A 24,815-nucleotide genomic window follows, 5' to 3' on the forward strand; every position below is an offset into this window, starting at 1 on the left:
AATAACAATCATTTGGCAGCTCAAGCATGCAGATAATCAGATGAGCTTCTGATTGAAAGCTCCAGTGGAGCATGAACATGTGACTGATGCCTATGACACAAAGCTTTCGTTATTCCATCGTACCGAAATAAAGACCTCTGAACCCATGCACAAAAGATCAACTCCGAAAAAAATGCAGAACAGAAAGCAGGTTCAGCTTGGAAAAACACAAAGATAGGGAATCTTACTTCTGCAATTGGATAAAAAAAAAAAGATAAAAAAAAGATAAGTGTGATTACTTTTTTCTCTTTTTTTATATTTTCTTGCAAATCTGAGCGTGTTATCTCACAATTCTGAATTAGAGATTGTAACAGTCATTATTATAAGACATGAAGTCAGAATTGCAATAATTGTAAGATATAATGCGAGAAGTAATAATTGAATCAGAATTGCAATATTGTAAGATACGCCAGACAGGTGACCATACTATCCAAATCATTTGCGTTTAAAGTGTCAGGTGGGCATCCAAGGAACTGCCTTAAATTGGTTTGCATCTTATCTTTAAAATAGAACCTTTTCTGTTAAAATTGGAAGCTTTTCATCATCAGTAGTTTATGTTGCCTGTGGTGTCCCTCAAGGTTCAATTTTGGGACCAGTGCTATTTTCATCATATATGCTTGATTTTGTTTTTATATTTTAAGAAATATAGTATTTCATAGCATTTTTGTGCTGATGGCACCTAGATGTATTTGTCTATAAATTATACTGCCTATAAATTATTATTGTAAATCATCTTCACAGTCTGAGTTCACACAGGAAAGACTGGATTATTGCAATTAATGGCAAAATAAATGTTTGGAAATGTAAACTGATATTTCTACTGACACACTACAGCAAAAGGATGAAATAACTGATTAAAACCATTTTTAGCTGCTGAAAATGCAAGTGTTGTAATCATTTTGGCCACCACTGTAAATATTTAGACAAATGAATGATCATATCAAGGGTTGCTTGAGGTGTTTTAGTTTAACCTGTTAAGTCATTAACCATATGGGTTAACTTATAAACTGGTTAGCAGGTTCAACCATCTTGCTCTGATCACAATAAACTATTTTAATTTCACACTCTTTCCTTCAAAACAATCAGCGTAGCTTCTACAGGTGACGAGTGATTACAGAACCACTGCGTGATGACTGATAATGATATCAGGCTGTAACTCCTCACAGCTGTGTTTGTGTGTGACATGCGAAAGTACGTTTCTAAACCTTCACGTCCAAACCCTGCAGTCTTTCAGTTGCTGTCAGCGCAGGACTGAAGCGTCCTAAAGCATGACTGCACTTATTTTGTCAATGCTGACAGAGAAGCACATCATGAGGAGCAGCGTGACTGACGCTCAATAAAAAAGAAAAACAAGCCTCAAACAACTGTGAGATCCACTGAAAATCCTGTCATTGTGGAAAAACAGCCCAGTCCAGTTCACAGCTGAAAAAATAGTATAGCTAAAAGTAAAAACCATAACCTAAAAAAATAATTACATAAACTAAACAAAATATTAAAAAAAAACATATTTCTTTATTATAACTTATTATAACACTTATTTCAGTGCAACATTTCTATTTTTTTATTTTAACCAGAAGTACTAAAATAACAAAAAAACTAAATGAACAAAATACCTAAATAAAATAACTGCAGAAACTAAAGTTTACAAAAATTTACAACTGATAAAAAAGGACAAAAACATAATGAAATTACTAATACTTTAAAATTTCAAGGATATATATATAGCATTGGTCTGCTCACTACCTCATTCAACATGGAACTGACGTCATTCCACTACCTCAAAAATAAAATAATTGCTCTTGAGCCCTTTGTCACTTTAATCAGATTTATATGTTTTTTTTTTGCTCTAAAAATCTTTTATCTGCACTGTTGTTCACTTCACTTGCAGTCTAACATTTGCCTTGCGCTGCTTTATTTTTTTAACTTTATTTAAAATTTTATTATATGTCTTTGTTTTACATTCCCTTATTGTATAGTTGAATCTACATTTTATATCTGATCTAGATTTTTAGGCTTTGAGGTTAATTTTATCTGTATGCACCAGGGTCTGAGAGTAACGCAATTTCGATTGTCTGTATGTATGTACTGTACATGTGGAAATTGACAATAAAGCAGACTTGACTTGACAGGTGTCCCGCCCCTTCCATTGCAAATATATATATATATATATATATATATATATATATATATATATATATATATATATATATATATATATATATATTTTTTTTTTACATTATGTTTTAATCATTAAACCTGTATTTTACTGATATTAGCCTATAAGCCTCAGAGTAAGCAAAGTTAGTAAGAGTCTCACACAGGTACAACACACAGAGTAGGTTTGTTTTGTGTGAAAACATGACTGAATGCACTGCTGATAAAAATTATATGAAATAATGTATGATTAAATTAATTGTATGAATGCATAACAGGGAATCAGCTGTCTTCAAAAAGTTTTGAATCTTCCCAATGTGTAATGCGTAATAAAGCGGTGTTTATAAATGCAGTGCTGCTTTGTTTAGGGAAACAGCTCTGTTCCTGCTGTTTTTTAAGCACCACCTGCTGTCAGACAGAGGAGTTACACTCTCATTCAGCCTGTCTGCCGTTTCTGTTCAAACCAATGGGAAAATCTGAACAAATGTTTGTTGTAAATCTTAACCGGTCTATGAAAAATAGGCTACCTTTTATACAAAGTATTACTGCATATTAGCTTATGCAGAACTGCTTATGGTGCAGATAAAATAATGAATCTTTTGTTTCATCCTTCTGAAATGCGAGATCTATAATTTTTTTGGTCAACATTGTATATGTTTTTAAAAATGCAGTACATGTCAGTAGTACATGTCAGTTATGATGTTAACATGGTATAAATACTTTGTTATTTTGAAATCTTTTTTGTTTACACCTTTTTAATGTTTTTTTTTATGTTTATATGAACAAAAAGGGCATAGTGCTGCTGATTTATTTGTGAATGACATGAATGAGTGACAGTTTAAACTGATACGCTATTTAAGAAATTTAAGTATTGCATAAGATGGCTAGCTCTTTGGAAATATGAGACCCCGGTCTACACCTTTTTCTGTTAATATGTAAATTTATGTATAATTATTATGGAATTGTGATATAGGACAAAAGCAGAAAATGTTTCACGATGATGATGATGATGATGAATAATATAACCTTGTGCATTATGTAGAGTAGCCCCCGGATGGTCGACTCTTAGTTGACGAGAAGAGGCTTGGTTGACCATAAAGTCGATTAGATGCAGAAAATAATCTTTATTTCCAAAGGAAGCAGTGGTTAAATCTTGTGGTGCTCAATCTAATATTAACCTAGAAAAATGTGTGCTATTAGAGTATCTGAGAAGCTAATAGAGTTTAATAGAGTTTGGAAGCTGAAAAGTAGCACTCTTGAAATAAATGTTTGCTAATACAGACAAGAGTAATACATATTTTGAATCTGTAAAGACTCTACGTTTATCTGTGTGCAGTCACAATAACAACAAAGCATTGCGCTTTTATAAAATAATGAAAGCAAACAGGTCTCTGTGAACTTGAATGTGAAACTCCAAAACTCTGTGTATGTTTGCCTTACTGACAAAAAATACATCTATAGAGCAACATTTCTACTTTCAAATGAACCAAGTCAAATGGAAAACAAAAATTCTCCGATTATGACATCCGTATGAAACATACATACAGGCGCAGCCAATACTACGTAGATGACGAGTCTTAAGTTTTAAGCTGTAAAAACATAAAGCACTAGTTTATCAACAAATTATTCAAATATTAATGCAGCCTCCTTCACCCTGACACATTCATAATCATCAGAACTTCTGCTGGTGTGCTGGGGCAAGGTTTATGTGTGCGCTTGAGCGCTTATTAGGCTATGTAGGCAACTGAAGACTAATTATAATGATTAAAATAGTTTGTTAATAAGTGTGTGATTAGTCAACTAATGCTTAAAATGAAATGCTTACAGCATTTTGTATTCCCTAAACCTAGCATAACCTAAACAGGCATTTTTAGATTTTCAGAAAACTTCATTCTGTGTGATCTGCAAGCTTGTTCCCTCATAGAGACACAAAAATGAATAATAAATAAATGTCCCCACTTGGTCAAAAATGTTGTGGTATTACTACACCCGCGGGGACATTTGAGAACACTATAAACCCATCCATGGGGACATTTTCCCATAACGTACTGAAAACCAGCACACACACACACACACACACACACACACACACCTGAACCTGGATTATGATGTTAAGATCTGATGGAGCTGAACCATTTCTATCATATCTGTGGAAATGAAACCCATCAAACCTCAATCATCCAGAAAAGACCGCAATATCCAGACAACACACAGATCTGTCCGTCACATGTCTGCGTCTGCTCTCATCAAGAGTTCATCAATCTGTTCCAGTTCATCCTGCTGTCGTAATGTTAAAGTAAAGCAGAGATGCTAAGTTTACCTGATCTGCTCGTTATCAGTCCAGTTCCTCGTTAGAGCCAGCGTCATAATGAAGCAGACACAAACACGGATTGCGACGTGTCTGTATCCCCCGGCTGATTGTGTCTGTCAGCGGAGTGCCCATGAATAATTCAGCTTCAGCAAATCCATTTACATGAAACACAGCATTCGTGTCAAACAGCGGTCCTGATGGGAGGAGATGCTCGCTGGCTGACGGTTAACCACCAGACAGAAACCAGTTACCATTAGTGTTGGGAACTGAAATCAATTCCAATTCCAGAATCGGAAACATAAGGTCAGGAAATGGATACTTGTTGTAAATTAAAAAATTAAATTCCGCCTAATCAATTCCAGTGTGCACACGTTTTGTTTAGATGCTGAAAAGAGCCTGTTAGAAATATATCTGTCTTTGAATCATTCATTCAAGAGATTCATTCAAAAACACTGATCTGTCCAGTAATGAAACAAGTTAATTTTACATTGAATTTTCTGTGCTTTGTATTTTTTATTTGTTTTTTTTTAATGTAAATATAGTTCCCAATGACATTTTTTTGCAGTATTTTTAACCATTTGAAACATTTATCCATTGCCTATAAACCTAAACATGGCTTTTTAACCTTTTAAAGAAGGCTTTGTGAAAATCACAGAGAGAAAAGAAAAAAAAACTTCAAAATATTTCAAATTCAACTCAAACTCTGAAGATGAGGCACAGTTCAGTTGATTTAATTGCTTAAATCAAACATTTAATCGCCATAACACATGGTATGTTGGAGTTTCTGTGCTCTGTAATTTCAGAAAGACATACTGACTGTGTTTTACGGTCTTGAATGACTGAACAGACACACACACACATCAGTCTTGCTTTCACATCTATTAAAAAACACGAAAGAGAAGCGCTCTGAATTCACCGCAGTATAAATTCAAACAGAATCTGAGTGGGTTTATAGCACTGGTTACTAGGGATGCACGATAATATCGGCACAACATCGGTATCGGCCGATAAAAGCTTAAAATGACCATTATCGGTATCGGCCGATATGAATATTTCTGCCGATGAGCCAAACCGATATTCTCCAAGTGAAATAATTGACCTGTTTTTCAGATGTGAATGTCTGTCTACATTTGTAAAATAATAAATTTATGGTAGAATCAGTACAGAAGAGATACATGGATTTCTCTTCAGTAAAATTAAAGTTTAAATATATCAGTATATATTTGTAAATATATCAGTATATATTTGTATATATATCGATATCGGTATCGGCATCGGCCAAAATTATTTAGAAAATATCGGCATATCGAATATCGGCCAAAATCCAATATCGTGCATCCCTACTGGTTACCGCACTCGGGTAAAAGAAGCTGCGTTAAAGCAAAGCCTGACGTATTTCTACCGATAACAGAATTTCACAAAGAGCTGGTTATGAAGGAGTGAAGCAGCTGTAGATGTGAACATCTCAAACACACAACAATAAATGTGCAAATGAGACATTTCAGCACAAAAGGCATCTTGTAGTGAAGCGCAGGACTGTGTGGGGTTCCTCTAGCTGCACTCAAGCCTGTTTAAATACAAATAAGCAATCGCAGCTTTTCTATTATTGCACATGAATTATTGAGCAACACGACCGGCGTGTTTACAGCTCCGACTGCTGCGGCATGAGAGACACACAGACAGATCGAGGGGAAGAGAACAGAGCGACGACAGCGGCTGATTTCATCCCGTCACTCAGACAGCAGCATTTGCATTCCTAAAGATGTCCCATGATTCCCGGCGGAGCCACCCATCCCGCTCCCATCAGCCTCGGCGTACACGTCCTGAGAGAAAACACTCGCACACACAACAGAAGAGCAGACGCTGCTGACAGACTCCCAGAGCTTTCGTTTCGGTGAGATTTAACACCGATCTCCAGACCATGTGTTGGACACAAGCACAATTATAAAAAAAAAAATCATTGTATTACAAGTCCAACAGCTTGTAGTAAAAATACCACACTCTTCTGTTGTTTATATAAAGTGTAATAGACTAAAAGAACAACAAATAATAACTAAAAACTAATAAAATTGACAAAAACACATAGCAAATTACTAAATTTAATAGAAATATAACGTGTGTGTGTTTTTGTGTGTGTGTAACAGAATACGATGAATATATCATGTATCTGATCCAGTAAATCCATCCAGATGATAGAACAATCATAAATATATGAGACAGTTTGTGTTGATCCGTGTGTCTTATTAAAGTGACTATGATAATGAAATAACAGGCTGTTAATTACACGGATGAGATTAAAGGATAGAAACACCTGCAGAGAGACACGCGGGCTGTGTTTCAAGAATCACTGAAATAAAGCAAAATGATTCACAGCACAGAGAATGATGAGTGAAAGAGGCATTTTAAACAAATATAACCTAGTGCACTGAGCTGAAATCATCTGCTCTTTTAGTGTTAAACCAGAATCAGCATCAGAATTATAATGGTACTGGAAGTGACGCCTACCTAGGGAGCTCACTAGGGTCTGGAACAGAGACTAGGGGATTAAAAGGTTCAAAACATAATTATTATTCAGTAATATTAATTATTTAACTGCACGGACAGTATCAGATGAGAACAAAAATAGAACTTAATTGATTTGAATAATGACTATTTTCTTCTGTAGAGTTGTTTTAAGCCGCATTTGAATTTGTTTCCCAATTTATGAATTTTTCCACCACATCTTTACTGTTATTTTCCTGTGTTAAGAATTTGTACTGTATGAAGCGCTATAGATTTACTGAGTCTTTCCCCATCTGAGTGTTTCATGTGTTTAAGTCTCAGTCTTGCTGCACTGTTGTCAGACTCAAACCCCGGCCTGGATCTGTGTGTGTGTGTGTGTGTGTGTGTGGATTGGGATTTTACTGACAGCTCTGCAAATCACTCATGTCTTCATCTCATCACAAATCATAGATACAAACACAACGATAAAGAAACATCTGATCGCTTGTAAACACACATTCACATAAAGGCTTCAAAGCTTTTTATCAGAACTGTCAAAAATCTATAGTCTAAATCGGTTTAAACCATTACATCTTATCTTTAATAAAATAAACATTAACTAAGATGTATGTAAAATGACAACAAAAATATTACTTAAGCTAAAACTAAAACTCAAAATAAAATTAAAACAAAAGTGTTTTTGTTTCTTGAAATAAAATAAACATGAACTATAAATAATATATATTTAAAACTTGCCACTTGCAAGGCAACAATAATGAATTTTGTTAAACGTGATGTACTAAAATGACTAAAAATACATCCACATCTCACAGCATCTCCTCTGGTCTCACCCTTGTTTCAAATAATTTTCTCTGGTCTCATTTTCATCTCAGATCATCTCCTCTGGTCTCACCCTTGTCTCAGAGAGTCTCCTTGTGTCTCATCAGTGTCTCTGAGCTTCTGCTCTGGTCTCATCCTCATCTCAGACTGTTTTCCCTGGTCACAGAGCATTTCCTCTGGTTTCATCAGTGTCTCCTTTGGTCTCACCCTCGTCTCAGAGCGTCTCCTTATGTCTCTTCAGTGTCTCAGAGCGTCTGCTCTGGTCTCACCCTTGTCTCACAGTGTCTCTTCTGGTCTCACCCTCATCTCAGACTGTTTTCCCTGGTCACAGACCGTTTCCTCTGGTTTCATCAGTGTCTCCTTTGGTCTCAGCCTCGTCACAGAGCGTCGCCTTGTGTCTCATCAGTGTCTCTGAGCTTCTGCTCTGGTCTCACCCTCGTCTCAGAGCGTCTACTCTGGTCTCACAGTGGTCTCTCAGAACGTCCCTCGTCTTACAGTGTCTCTTCTAGTCCCACCCTCGTCTCAGAGAGTCTCCTCTAGACCAACCCTCGTCTCAGAGCATCTCATCTGGACCCACCCTCGTCTCAGAGCGTCTCCTCTTGACCCACCCTCGTCTCAGAGCGTCTCCTCTGGACCCACCCTCGTCTCAGAGCGTCTCCTCTGGACCCACCCTCGTCTCAGAGCGTCTCCTCTGGACCCACCCTCGTCTCAGAGCGTCTCCTCTGATCTCACCCTCGTCTCAGAGCGTCTCCTCTTGACCCACCCTCGTCTCAGAGCGTCTGCTCTGGACCCAGCATCGTCTCAGAGCGTCTCCTCTGGTCTCACCCTCGTCTCAGAGCGTCTCCTCTGGACCCACCCTCGTCTCAGAGCGTCTCCTCTGGTCTCCCCCTCGTCTCAGAGCATCTCCTCTCGTCCCACCCTCGTCTCAGAGCATCTCCTCTGGTCTCACCCTCATCTCAGAGCGTCTCCCCTGGTCTCACCCTCGTCTCAGAGCGTCTCCCCTGGTCTCACCCTCGTCTCAGAGCATCTCCTCTGCTCCCACCCTCGTTTCAGAGCGTCTCCTCTGGTCTCCCCCTCGTCTCAGAGCATCTCCTCTCGTCCCACCCTCGTCTCAGAGCGTCTCCTCTGGTCTCACCCTCATCTCAGAGCGTCTCCCCTGGTCTCACCCTCGTCTCAGAGCGTCTCCCCTGGTCTCACCCTCGTCTCAGAGCGTCTCCTCTGCTCCCACCCTCGTTTCAGAGCGTCTCCTCTGGACCCACCCTCGTCTCAGAGCGTCTCCTCTGGTCCCACCCTCGTCTCAGTGCGTCTCCTCTAGACCAACCCTCGTCTCAGAGCGTCTCCTCTGATCTCACCCTCGTCTCATAGCGTCTCCTCTTGACCCACCCTCGTCTCAGAGCGTCTCCTCTGGTCTCCCCTCGTCTCAGAGCGTCTCCTCTGGACCCACCCTCGTCTCAGAGCGTCTCCTCTGATCTCACCCTCGTCTCAGAGCATCTCCTCTGATCTCACCCTCGTCTCAGAGCGTCTCCTCTGGACCCACCCTCGTCTCAGAGCGTCTCCTCTGGTCTCACCCTCATCTCAGAGCGTCTCCTCTGGACCCACCCTCGTCTCACAGTGTCTCTTCTGGTCTCACCCTCGTTTCAGAGCATCTCCTCTGGACCCACCCTCGTTTCAGAGCGTCTCCTCTGGACCAACCCTCGTCTCAGAGCATGTCCTCTGGTCCCACTCTCGTTTCAGAGCGTCTCCTCTGGACCAACCCTCGTCTCAGAGCGTCTCCTCTGGTCTCCCCTCGTCTCAGAGCATCTCCTCTGGACCCACCCTCGTCTCAGAGCGTCTCCTCTGGTCTCACCCTCGTCTCAGTGCGTCTCCTCTGGTCCCACCCTCGTCTCACAGTGTCTCTTCTGGTCTCACCCTCGTTTCAGAGCATCTCCTCTGGACCCACCCTCGTTTCAGAGCGTCTCCTCTGGACCAACCCTCGTCTCAGAGCATGTCCTCTGGTCCCACTCTCGTTTCAGAGCGTCTCCTCTGGACCAACCCTCGTCTCAGAGCGTCTCCTCTGGTCTCCCCTCGTCTCAGAGCATCTCCTCTGGACCCACCCTCGTTTCAGAGCGTCTCCTCTGGACCAACCCTCGTCTCAGAGCGTCTCCTCTGGTCTCACCCTCGTCTCAGAGCATCTCCTCTGATCTCACCCTCGTCTCAGAGCGTCTCCTCTGGACCCACCCTCATCTCAGAGCGTCTCCTCTGGACCCACCCTCGTCTCAGAGCGTCTCCTCTGGACCAACCCTCGTCTCAGAGCGTCTCCTCTGGTCTCACCCTCGTCTCAGAGCATCTCCTCTGATCTCACCCTCGTCTCAGAGCGTCTCCTCTGGTCTCACCCTCATCTCAGAGCGTCTCCTCTGGACCCACCCTCGTCTCAGAGCGTCTCCTCTGCTCCCACCCTCGTCTCAGAGCGTCTCCTCTCGTCCCACCCTCGTCTCAGTGCGTCTCCTCTGGTCCCACCCTCGTCTCAGAGCGTCTCCTCTGGTCCCACCCTCGTCTCACAGTGTCTCTTCTGGTCTCACCCTCGTTTCAGAGCATCTCCTCTGGACCCACCCTCGTCTCAGAGCGTCTCCTCTGGTCTCACCCTTGTCTCAGAGCGTCTCCTCTGGTCCCACTCTCGTTTCAGAGCGTCTGCTCTGGTCTCACCCTTGTCTCAGAGTGTTTCCTTAGGTCTCACCCTCGTCTTACAGCGTTTCCTCTGGTCCCACCCTCGTCTCACAGTGTCTCTTCTGGTCTCACCCTCGTATCACAGCGTTTCCTCTGGTCTCACCCTTGTCTCAAATAATTTTCTCTGGTCTCATTTTCATCTCAGATCATCTCCTCTGGTCTCATCCTTGTTTCATTTATCTGGGATGGTTATAGTTTACACTCAGGCTCCATTGAGAGCAGCTTTTGTGTGTCTGTCAGGACAGCTATTGAATTTAATAGAGTGTGTGATGGTTAACTCTACAGTGCTTTTCTTAAGTGCTGACAGCAGTAATGAGACTGCGAGTGTCTCTATGCTGGCATTATGGGACGTCTGAACACTAGGCTCTCATAAACTCTGTTAAAAATCACAGCTCCGCTTGAGCTGCAGTCGTGCCATGGCAACTGCTGTTCCTGCGCAGTGGAAGCAGACGCCGTCTGCGATGTTTACAGCAGGGATCCGTGATTAAAACAGCAGGAACCGCAGAGCTTTACTCTCATTCCTGCTTAATTAAAACCCTCGCTTTGAGTGTCAAACCGCCGCTAATAGTTTTTTGATTGACATGACATCGTGATTCAGGTAGTTTTAATCTTCTCACATTTCTGTGGGAAACTTTCATCAACAGCAGATGGTTTTTGGCAGAAGTTGCATTAGTTGCAGACAAATTGATCCCAAACCTCCCACAAACACACACTAATGCGTTACTCGTGTGTGTATATCAGTGTTTTTCACAGCAGATGTTTGCAGTCACTTTAAAGGAAAGTTTGATGTTTAACTTCACTTACTACAGCGACTGATGATCCCATACAACTATATGCAGCTAAGGGAAATTTTGTATTGTTTAAAACTTCTATATTATCTATATAAGCAATATATTCTGGTATATTTTTAAATAAACATTACCGTTCAAAAGTTTGAGCTCGGTAGCATTTTGTAATGTTTTTGAAAGTGTTTTTGAGTCTCTTCTGCTCACCAAAGATGCATTTATTTGATAAAAATACAGTCAAAGTGAAATATTTCTACAATTTCAAATAGCTGTTTTCTCTGTGAATTTCTGTTAAACTGTAATTTATTTCTGTGATGTGCAGCTTTATTTCCCACATCATTTCTCCAGTCTTCAGTATCACATGATCCTTAGATTAATCATTCTAATATGCTGATTTACTGCTCATTAAACATTTCTGATTATAATATTTTTTTAGGAACCGTGAAATAGAACATTTGAAAGAACAGCATTTATTTGAAATATAAATATTTTGAAACTTTATAAATGTCTTTACTGACACTTTCGATTCATTTAATGCAACCTAACTTCTATAATTTCTACTGACGTAAGTGAAGTAACAAACATACAAGACTGACATGTCTGCTCCCAAACCCTCAAAATCATGATGAAAGCCCTGCAGAAAGCGAGTGAATGAACGAAACCTTGTTACTTTGTTTCCCATGTATTGACTGAGAGCTGTCATGTTGCCATGTAGAGAGGAATCAGGAGAAGTGCAGAGGCGTTGTGTGCGCTGTATGAACATGCACGAAAATAGATTTAGTATTCCTCAAAATCAACAAAAACAGTGAAGTGCAAACTTCAAAGATTTGAGGTAAACATGCAATAATTAAATATGTGAATTTACATTTCCTTCAGCATGAGACATATTCCAAAGGGCTTTTAAAATTGCCCAAAATACAACTTTTTATATTAAAAACAAACAAGCAAGCCCAACCCAGATTAAACAGTAATGTAACACATTACCTTTCTTAAAAAGTAACTAAGTAATGTAATTAGTTACCTTTTTAAGGAGTAATGCAAGATTGTAATGCATTACTTTTAAAAGTAACTTTCCCCAACATTGGTGGTAAATGCTGACCAATGAAATTTGACTGGAGGCGGAGCTTCCTAATGCAACGGTGTATAGAAGCAAAACACAGTCGTTCTGTATGGATGTATTCAGACAGAATTTCACACTCATTTGAACACCAGGAGAACATCATCTCTACATCACTGTCTCTCTTCATATAAAGCCCTGGATCAGTGCTCTACATGCACATCACAGCATTCTGGGAAATCTCTCAGAGATCACACAGATCCAGATCTCAAGACAAAACCTCACAAACGCACATCCTTTGAAACAAATGCTCTCTCTCTCTCTCTCTCTCTCTCTCTCTCTCTCTCTCTCTCTCTCACACAAGCGCGTGTGCATGCGTGCAGATGAAGGATGCTCACAGGTCTCAGGTCAGCACATGAGCGTGTTGGATCTTACCGGGCTGCAGCAGGATGAGTTGAGCCATCGCCTGACTGTTTCCCGCCTCGTTCTCAGCGATGCACTGATAGAAACCCTCATCTGAGCGAACCAGACCCAGAATCTGGAGATGACCGCCCTCCTGCAGACCACACACAGAGCACTCATCAGACTTCAGGACCCTCCACATGAGAGCTTGAACGGACTCATGCACTTATGATATACTGGCACATTACAGACAGAGAGAAAATAGTCCTCGTTCGGATAAAAGCATCTGCTAAATGACTAAATGTAATTCTGAACCAAACAAACCTCTGCTGATTCTGGAACACTAGCTATGTTTCTCACCACGATCTGGAAGTAGTCGCTGGGAATGACGGCCTCTCCGTTCTTCACCCAGCGGACGGTGGGCTGTGGGTTTCCCGTCACGGCACACTCCATCTCGATGTCCGTGCTTTCATACGCATACGTGTTCGACGGGTAGCTGAGGAACTGAGGCGGCACTGAGAACAGAGAGAGAGAAACACCGTCAGCATCACAGGATCATCACACACATCTGCAGTAGTGTCATCACCAAACTCCACGTCTCTCTTTGAATGTCTGATGCTTCGTTGTTTTCCTCATTTGTCTGTTAATTCCAGAAATGTAATTGTGCATGAAATATAATATAACATATATTAACTGCGGTGTTCCTCATTTATAAGTCAGAGAGCTCGCGTGTGAGACTGACACAGGAATATGAACATATCAGCAGCACACAGAGGATCTGAACTCCTGCTTCACATAAATCAACATAATCCGCTCAAATCTGCAGCTACAGCGCAGAGATCCACACACATCATTAAAGGGTTAAACCAGCTGAGACGGTGCAGACGGACGCACGTCATGATTAAGTCAAAGTCCTGCTGATTTTCCTCTCAGAGAAGCAAAGGCTCATTTCAGCAGGAAAATGACGTATCGATCGTCCTCATCTCAATAAGAGTCTGGACGCTCATCTTCAGAAGGACAGCGTCGGCTGATTGGAATGAGATGGATTTGTGATGTTTGTCCACTTTAGAGAAGAGGAATGAGTGAAACTTCAGAGAGACAGAGCCAGAAACAAACCACAGCAGAACCAGACCATACCAGTTATTACTGAATACTGCCCAACATTAACATTCATTTTCATAATATCATTGCCATTTATATATATATACTACACATATTCATTGAGCTCAGCTGAGTTAATATTTATAATAAAAATATATATATATATAGGTAATTACTGAAAATCACAGAACAACAACAATGATTTATTTTAATGTTGCTTTGATCATTTAGATAATTATATGATTCTTTTTCATTTCTTGTATCAAAATATACTGGAAACAGATGATGCTTTAGACAAGCTCAAACAATAATATTTATATATATTTCATTATTATTATTAATAATATTTTACATGCACATTTATTTAAATAATAATACTAATACTAATAATAATTATCATTGAGCAAAATAAATATTGAATTAATGATAATTATTCATTTACAATTAAATAATAATAATAATAATATTTTATATAATTTAAAATAAAACATTTTAATAATAATAATAATAATTTTATATATCATTTAAAATAAAACATTTTAATAATTTATTATTATTATTCAGTAAAATAAATATTGATAATTATTTACTTAAATTATAATGACTGAATCGCTTGAAATACATTCAATAAAGCTGCACTGAAACTTTTGATTATCATATTAATATTTTAGAATTCTTGTGTGCTGTCTAATCATGGAGGTAATGAAGACGTGTGTCGTCTAGTAAGTGCACTTAGAAACTAGTTAAGAAACTAAGCTTTCCTTCAGTCTGAAAACACAAGCAGAGCCAGAGATCAGAGGAATGAGATCAGACAGACGAGCTGATCCGCTGAAGAGCCTCTGACAGACTCTCACACACACACACACACACACACACACACACACACACACACACACACACAAACACACACACATGAGAAGATTCCCTCTGAACCCCAACCACACACACACACACACACACACACACACACACACACACACACACGTCTGAGAAACTATTTCACTTCATTACATCTGACGGGAAAAAATCTGAATGAGATAAAAAGTCATCATATGTATATATATAGACTGCAAGATGCAAACTCACAATTATGAGTTTAAACTATAGTTGTAAGCTATAAACCTGTGATTTTCAGAGAAAAAGCTCAGAACTGTAAGCTTACACTGTCACAATTACCTTGTTTGTTTGTATGCCATAGTTTTAACACAAACACGCACCACAACAGCAGGTTAACACAACCGAGCTCTTCTACATGTCTCAGTCTTCTCCTCTCTAATCACAAACATCTGAACTTCTGAACATTTTCCTGTTTTCTGAAATCGAACATGTCTTGATTTAAGAATCTTTCAGCATTTGCACAGGGGGGGAAAAAGGATAATCACGATCTGATTTGAATTTGATTTTAATTGTTCCAATGTTCCAAGAGAATAGCGAGGGCACAGCATTGTTTGAAATTAAAATCATCTTAATGCTGGATGTGTTTCAGGTTTTGTCTTCTCCAGATGTTCACTGATGGACTGGAGTGCTGTGGATTATTGGGATGTTTTTATCAGACTCTCATATATTATAGCAGATCACTGTCTGCAGTGTGGGGATCATCTGTAATGTAGACTGTGAAGCGCAGGGTTGTTTGATCTGCTGTTAAACTGGAATCAAAGCAGGCGTGATGTGCTGAACACGCGTGATCAATAAGCACACATGAGCTTCATGCATGCAGATGCAGACTTCAGGCCCAAGGCCACGCGCTCTGGTTAATTACTGAGCTGTTGGTTAGCTCGAGCGCTTTCTTCCCAACCATCAGCTCAGAGCGGAAGCTGAATGCGTGTGTCGGACGCGTCAGCATCGATGTGTCATTAGCTGCCGTATCTTTCCATCCATCCATCACCGCCGGGTTTGAACTAACTCACCAATTACAACGGGTTAAAAACCACCAAACACCTCCGCATACTCAATTACAGCATATAATCAAATCAAACACACTTCTGAAACATGCCGAGGCTCAGAGGAGCGGGAAGACGCTTCTTAAAGAGACAGTTCACACAGAAAACATCATTCTGTCAGTTACTCCCATCATGTGACTCAGACCTGTGTGACGTTTGTTAAATGTATCAAAAGTGACAGTTAAGACATTTATAACTATAAAAAGGTTTCTATTTTAAATAAATACTGTTTTTTTTATTTTCTATTAACCAGAGAATTTTTATTAATTATTTTTTATGATTTTTACTATATATATATATATATATATATATATATATATATATATATATATATATATATATATATATATATATATTTTTTTTTTTACATTTATTAGTTTAATTTGAATTAAATTAACCAAACTGAAATAACTGAAATAAAAAATAATAATTAAAAAACAATACAAAAAATTATAAATGCACACACCATTTCTAAAATGTTAACTAAAATGAAAATTACAATGAGTAAAGTATCAAAATAAAGAGTATGACAATAATAATATATGTATCCAGCTCTCATCTATAAATGGAGCAGAGGCTGATGGGAAGGCGTCTGACCCGATGAGAGGCTTCATGTCAGTCTGAAAGTGTCACCTGAACAGCCTAATGGTGTCCAGGGATGATAGAAGAGGATATTACACACACACACACACACACACACACATGCATGCACGCGCGCACACACACACACACACGCACGCACACACACACGCACGCACGCACGCACACAAACACACACACACACAGGTGAACCAGAGAGTCACATTATCATGACAAAAGAGCAGCGCAGGGACAGAAGACCGTCGTAATGACTCTCATCCTCAGCCATTCAGATGGAAAACACACAGCATTCAGCACAGTAAACATCTGTCACACGAGTGTGTGTGTGTGTGTGTGTGTCTCAGGGAGTCAGTGACAGCCTGTCGCGCCGCTGCTGACATTTAAACCGTCCATGGTCCCCAGCGACATGTGTGTGTGTGTGTGTGTATGAGAGAGAAAGAGTGTGTGTGTGTGTGTGTATGAGAGAGAAAGAGGGTGTGTGTGTGTGTGTTCTGTAAGTGTGTGTCAGGGCCCATCAGAACTCAGAAGAATAAACACAATAAAACCTCATTTCAGTTTGTATTCTCAAACAATAATACATAATTTATGAATCTAGAGACAGAGAGGACAGCACACGCAGAAATCACCCATAATCCTCCACTCATGGGCATTAGGATTACACACACTAATTAAACACATCTGTTTACCCTACAGTAAACACACACACACACACACACACACACACACACATGTTTGTTTCTGTGTAAAGTGTGTTCATCCCATAGGTGTAATGGTTTTTATTCTGTAGAAACTGTATATTCTATGTCCCTTCACCAACCCTACACCTAACCCTAACCCTCACAGGAAACTTTGTGCATTTTTACTTTCTCAAATAAACTCATTCTGTATGATTTATAAGTGTTTTGAAAAATGGGGACATGGGTTATGTGCTCATAAGTCACTCTCTCCTTGTAATACCTGTGTCATACCCATGACATTATACACACACACACACACACACAAACACACACACAGAGACACAGACACACATTACCCAGTGCTCACACACACACACACAAACACACACACACACACATATTACCCAGCCCTCACACACACACACACACACACACATTACCCAGCACTCACACACACACACACACACACATATTACCCAGCACTCACACACAAACACTCTAGCTGTGGTTTAATCTGTGAATGGAGCAGATTAACACTCATGTCTGTATTTAAATCAGTTTTAGTGAGTTCCTGAGATGACAGTGTGTCGTGGGCCGTGAAGAGCAGTCATCTCTCCAGTCGTCCAAGTTAAGCTTTACTAAACCTGCTCTAATGCATCGTCCCTCATGTGACCTCTGTCCAAAACACACACACACAATGTAACACACACACACACACACACATACACACACTATAACACTCATGTATGTTAATGTGCTGTGACACGTCTCTGTGACGTTTCTGTGAGCTCTGCAGATCAGAACAACATTAGTATAAACAATAATATTGCATCAATATGGGCAAAAAGAACTAAATATATTAAAGAGGCTAATGAGAGTTATTAGGATTGGAAATAACAAGCATTCATTATCTGAAACATTTATTGTCATCCTGAATGCACTGCTGATTCCTTCACATGCTCCCTAGTTAGGCTGCACACTAGACTCCGTAGTGTAGACGGCTCAGAATACAGTAGAAACTGAAGTCATCATAATCAGGTTGATTTACACTGAACGGGTCATTTGTGTGGTTCATCCGGTTAAGCGGGTCAGGGATTTGTTCCTGTAATCTCAATCCCGCTCCGTCAGTGTTTGCTGGAGTAGCTGGATTTCCCAACCATTCCCTTAATCTGGTTTCACAGTATTAACACACACAATCCCATTTCAATCACTAGAGGCAGTACACACTTGCTAGTGCACACTAAAAATCTGCTTTCTATCTGAATCTCTGTTAAAGTGGCATTTGTTTCTGTGATGTGAAAAAGAAACGTTTCTGATTATTATTAATGTTGGATTCAATTTATAATTTTGTGGAAAAATGTATTCATCACGGATGCATTAAATTGATAACTGTAAAGACATTTATAATCTAACAAAATAATTATATCTCAAATTAATGTTGTTGTTGTTTTTAACTTTCTGTTCATCTGTGAATCCTGACAAATATTTTCAGCATATTACTGCTATATTTGAACTGTGATGATCAGTGCTGAGAGCAGTAGGAGTGTGTAGTAATGATCGCGTGTGTGTTAGTAAAGGGCATGAAGTGTTTGTGCTGTATGTTAGTATCATTCTGAGCTGGTTAAAGTAGAGAGCAGCTGTTAACTAACCGTCTCTTACAGGATTGTGTCACTGCTACTTTTACACTGATTGTGTTTCCTCCTCTTTCCCAGTCAACCATGAGTGAACAGATCGGCAGCAAAAACACACTGGACAGTTCAGCGGATGCCTCATTATCTGCTGCTGAAGCCCTGGACACACACACACACACACACACACACTGGACACACACACACACGCTATGCTGAGTGTTGTGGCAGCGCTGGGTTCAGGCCAGAATCCCACTAAATGGACTGCACTGAACTGCCAGTCAAACCAGTGGAGACGCCACTAATGAGCCACACACACACACACACACACACACACACACACACGCACACCGAGCGCTCCACACACGTCACACACCAGTTGGATCACTACACACACACTCTCTAAAACACTCAACAGACAGTCACACTAATGCAATCTTCATTCAGAGTTCACTAAAACATTACCTGTACATCTTTCACAGTCACGGAATGTTCATTTTAGTTCCACATTAGTCTAACGTTGTTACTGCTGGTTTCAGAGTGTTCAGAGAACATTAAAGTAACATTCCTTTAACGCTTGCAAAATGATCGAATGGAATGTTCTCTTAACAGTTGTATAAAACATCTGACTCTCTCTATTTCTTCAAAAGAACAGAAAAGAAGAATGTTTGGAACCAAACAACATCTTTTGTGAATCACGGAGAAAAGGATATCACACAATAAAGGCGAGTAAATGATGACAGAATGGTCATTTTGGGTGAATTCTCTGGTTTAGCTAAAATAAGCACAGCTGCAATATGTTTCTGGGTCCAATTTCCAACAAAAAGAACTGTCAGCGTGATCTATGTTGACTCCTGTAGTGATTTAAAGGGATAGTTTACCCCAAAATGATCCCACATGTCATTCAAACTTTTCTTCTATGGATCAGAATATTGGTTAAGATATTTTAGAAGATATTTTGAGAAACACTGACACACAAATAGTTTTACTTTAGCTTACTTTCATCACATGGACAAAAGCATTTTGCCTTTTAAGAGGCAAGAGATGTCAAATCATTGCTTTTTGTAAAGTTTTAGGTTGAAGGTTTCAGGTTTGTTTCACATGATCACAGATGCTGAAAACAATAAATGCTCGTTAAATGAAAGCTGTGCATTCAGAAATGCATTTTCTCATTCTCTCTAAGCTTTCTATCCATGCAAACCTGTATCTCTGCAAAAGCAGCGACAAACTCATGATTAAAAATGATCTCTGTAAGCAAGCACTCATAACACTCATGCATTTTAATAAAAAAACAGATTTAAACATTTTCTAATGAATGCGAGTCATGTTTGGCCTGTGCATTCAATGCATGTGATTACATAACCAGAAGAGATGACATCTAACTAAACGTGCCATTAATGCATCATTACACTCAATAAAAGCTGATATTTTTATTGAATGTCTCACTGAACGTCATCTCAGGAAAACAGATGCCTGGAGGTTAGCCTAAAAACTCTAAAATACCAAAACATACGCACATAATATTTGACTTCAAGCGCGGCAGAGGAACCAATTAAAAGTGCTGCAAGTTTCTGACCACCACACTTAGGTTTAATTAAAGGATTCACAAGTGTTGTGTGAAATAATTGCTGTACGTTTCTGTTTCCTACACTCTAGCTGTTCTCTCACGCACACAGTAAGCTCAAGGTCAATCGCTAGTGTCCCTCTAGAGCTGTGAGAGGAGAGATTTGATGATAATGTTTGTGCAGCCGCGGTCTCTGATGGGATGGCTGTTGCAGACACATGATGGTGCTCATGAATACTGCACTGCTCATGAATCCTTCAGTTCCACACTTTGAGATCACAGAAGCATTAGAGAAACTCAGAGATCCAGCGTTCCTCACTAGAACATCTCGACCCACTTCTACAGGACACACTGGAGTACACACTTCAGACAGAAAACACAGACTACTGGCAACAAAAATACACACTACATGAGACACCTTACTCAAGGTTAAAAAATATTATATAAAAGAAATATAGTAAAATCACAAAATGATTTAAAAAAAATATTATTAATAATTATTATTTTAATTATTTATTTTTTTGTACTGGGGGAAGAAATCACTGAATAATAAAACACTTATTTATTTTAAATAATAAAAGTAAATATTTGAAGGACATGAAATTTAAATGTATATAAACGTATATAAAAGAAGAGATGACGTCTAACCAAATGTGCCTTAAACGCATCATTATACTCAATAAACACTGATATTTTAATTGAGTGTCTCACACAAATAGCAGTATGAAAATAATTAAAAATGTAAAAAAATAATAATTACATTTTGGATTAAATTATATGCTTCTATGATTATATGTATATGTATATTTATACGTAAAGAAATTAGAATACATTTAGTCATTTAGCAGACGCTTTTATCCAAAGTGACTTACAAATGAGGACAATGCAATGAAGCCATCAAAATCAACAAAAGAGCAATATGCAAGTGCTTGAGACGTCTAAGTAAGCCTAACGCAACACATATATATGTATATTTAGATGTATATGTGTATGTATTTCTGAAAAATGTAATAATGTATAACAACTAAATGTTAAACTTTGTTTTAACCGCCTGGGGTCAGCAAAGACGCCGGCGGGAGAACTTGCATATTTTCCAGATGACAGAAAAAATAACTTAAAGTACTCCATCGCTTTTGATTGGATACAGAAAAAGTCACTTGAATCTGTAAAGGGTCTTTTATTTGTATGTGCTCACCATATCAACAAAACTGTCTGCTTTTGTAAAATAAAGAAAATAAACAGGTTGCGCTCTCAAGGCACTGATATACTTCAAATTAAATTGAAGAATGAACTGATATGACATAATTTCAAACTAATTCAGGCAAAGTTACTTTTAGTTGTGGCAGTTGGAAACAGCTGACCAAAGCAAACTTTCTAGGGGAGTTTGCTTTGGCTCCTAAACACCTGTGAGCTTCCATTGGCCTGGAGGGATTACGCAATCACTGGGTGGGTTCTGGAATTCCACTTTCTTTGACATGAGATTTTTTTCCTTAGTTAATTTCTCATTCCATGGAGGCCAGACATGAGCATGAATAAACTGTAATTTTGAATACCTGAGATGGTACATTATATTGGCACCTGTATGTTCGCTTGCAGAGAGACTTCAAAAGACTTTTTAAAAAATCTTAAAAAGAAATTGCAACAAAGCATGAGTTATGCGAAGCAACATGGAGAAACATTTGATGCAAGTTTTCCAAAGCCAACCTCTGAGGAGGTTGATATGATGAACATCAACCTGGAGGAGACCGTGGACTTGCCATCACAGTGCCTGACTTATGAGATGCTTGTGGAGGTTGTGACTCATGCTGTAGCCAAACTCAACATTGATTGGCCAGCCAAAAAAAAGGACGCTTGTAACAAAAGCATGCTGGACAAGCACTTCCTGAAAGCCAGATCACAACCTTCACTTCGGGTCCTTCCATTTTTCCCCAGTCTCCATGCTGAGGTGTGAAGATCATGGGAGAAACTGTACTTGTATCCGTATTCCCACACCAAGGAAATGACCAAAGCCATCGCCCATTCAATGGCAGCACTAGAGGGCACGGAGCAGCATTTGTGGTTGAATCTGTCAAATCTACAAGATAAGGACAGATTATTTCTGCTGAATGCCATTCTTTCGCCTTATGCCTTCTTCGGTGGCGCAGTCAATACTGTCGTCAAGAGGTTTCTGGAGGCAAAGAAGCTGGTACACTACAGAGCTCTCCACTACGGAGAACCACTTATCTTTGCGTGGTGTGGGATTCAATGACAATTCAGGCACAGTTGTCTGCTGCTCGTATCGAAGCGATTCTCACAGCTGTGAGGGGAGTTAGAGGAAGTCTCTCACTGTCAATGAGTTTCAGAGACTGTTGGGTCTGATGGCAGCTTTGTCCAACATGGCATGTTTTGGCTGCTGTATGTGAGACTCTTGCAGTGGTGGCTCAGGAACAAGCGGTTTTCCCCGAGGGGAAACACAATCAAGGTTCCTGTCTCAAGGCCCAGTGTTGGGGGCTCTTTGTCATCAAGTAAAGCTAGCGACGGATGCCTCTCTCACGTTCTGGGGGGTGGTCATAAGTGGTCGCCTATCCCAGGGTCTGTGGGAAGGCCATTGTTTCACACACAACACATCTGCGGTCTCCTATATTAATCAGCAGGGGGGTCTGTGCTCATGCCCCCTACACAGGCTGGTGCACCAGATCCTCCTGTGGGCTCAATCAGGGAGCAGACATCCTGCTGGGACAGGGGCGGAGGCCCAGGGAATGGATACTCCACCTAGAGGTGGTGAAGCTCCTCTGGAGGGAGTTCGGCCAGGCGGAAGTGGATCTCTTCTTACTCGCCATGTCCTTGCTGAAGAGCATAGAGGATCTACAGGCACTCACTCCTGCTCTGACACACGCCTTAGTCTGGACAACCAACTGGACATTGATTTGGGTAATAAACTCTTTCAATCACAGTCTTACTTTCAAAACAAAAACAGTCTGTGGTTGATTTTGCAGATTTGATCACAGGAAACCATTTAAATCAGCAATCCCTTCATTGACGGTTTTGGCTCTAATGTTGGTGATTGGGTTTGGAAAAGACAACTTACAGGGATACAACACTTATGACATTATTGGAAGACAAGGAATCTGATATAGCAAAACTATATTGCTTATTGCATTAGTATAGATTTTTTTCTAAAATAATTATAAAATAATAAATTATTCCGTATTTTATTTGGGTTTTAGATTCACCTAGAAGTGGTTATTCTACTCCTAGCAAGGGCTTTAAGGTGCTACTTTATTTGCTAATGGAATTTCTGCTCTTTATCTTTAATTAAAGTAAAGCATTATTTGTCAAATTGTCTCAAACAGTAAATACTGTAGACACAATCATTGTCTATTCTCGTTGCATCTACTGTAGCTTGGATCTTTTACTTTGAGTTTTTCTTTTATTACATGGTTTCTGAAGATGATGGACTGTCAAAGAACCAGTCCATGTTGGCATCTTATTTGATGTGACAGGTATTTGTGTTAAAATACCACTGATTTTGATTGGTAGCCTTCTTGAACCAGTGTTGTTCCAATTCAGCATTGCATCTTCAGTTTAATTTAGCATTTATTAGCAGTTATTCATATCCACGTGTAATACAATGCCATACAAAATGACTTTGTAGCCAATACAACACAATTTCCACTTATGTCTTATTACTAGATTAAGGTTACTCACTAAAGACGTCCAGCTCTATTGTAAAAATTCATATTATGGGCTCTGCTTTCTCATGAACATCCACTAAACATTATTTAAAATTTTCGGCATCTGAATAAAATGTGGAAACAAAATGAAAAACCAATGATGTGATGTCCTGACCCAAAATAATATGCATGGGCAGACAAACATCAAACACCAGACTTAAACAAACCAAATACATAGCCTACTGATAAACTGTCTGAAGAGTTTTATTGTTCTGTTACACAGTACAGTTAGGAAATTGATGCTACACAATTCCACTTTAATTTACTTGTTGAAACTCAAAAGCTTGTAATGCTATATCAGAATTGGTAGTGGGCCAGTGTTACTCATGGTAGAGTTTCAGTCAAACGTGAAAGGGAAAGTCGAGGATTTCATTTAAACATTTTGTAAGCATGTGAAGTCCTTGCATTTTTATTGTTGTCTACTTAATGGATGCATTTGTTTCAACAGATATGTCAGACAAAGACTTAGACTGAATAAAAATACATATTATGAAACATCAGTACAGTTGTTGTTGTTGGTGTTTTTTTTTTTTTTTTTACATGGACTTGATGCATTCATGTTTTACAGACGAGCTAAACAAGAATCTCTGTAAACACTCACTACCCACAAGGGTTGAGCAAGAGTGTGTTTCAAAGTTGATCAGGTGAATGCTGACTGAAAGCGTACATTATTGTATGTGCAACAATATGGAAAAATTATTCTGCTTTTTGTGTTTTTACTTCCAACTGCAACTCCAAAAGGTAGGATTTCAAAACAATCCTTCAATTCAAAACAAATATGGTTGTAAATTAAAATAATAATAATAATAATCAATTAAAT

The 24,815-nt window shown here is 39.4% G+C and overlaps 1 protein-coding gene across 4 annotated transcripts in view; it reads right to left on the bottom strand.

The window, feature by feature from the left end:
• Window positions 1–24,815, bottom strand: part of dcc (DCC netrin 1 receptor) — a 168,207-nt gene that overhangs the window by 68,470 nt on the left and 74,922 nt on the right. For all 4 annotated transcript variants that reach the window (XM_026243939.1, XM_026243957.1, XM_026243948.1 and 1 more), the window contains exons 6-7: window positions 13,133–13,287; window positions 12,806–12,926 (exon numbers count right to left, since the gene is read on the bottom strand). In XM_026243939.1, the coding sequence (XP_026099724.1) occupies window positions 12,806–12,926; window positions 13,133–13,287 (276 nt within the window). The remainder of the gene's footprint in view (window positions 1–12,805; window positions 12,927–13,132; window positions 13,288–24,815) is intronic.

This window comes from Carassius auratus, chromosome 5, assembly GCF_003368295.1.
Source record: "Carassius auratus strain Wakin chromosome 5, ASM336829v1, whole genome shotgun sequence".
Lineage (NCBI taxonomy): Eukaryota > Metazoa > Chordata > Actinopteri > Cypriniformes > Cyprinidae > Carassius > Carassius auratus.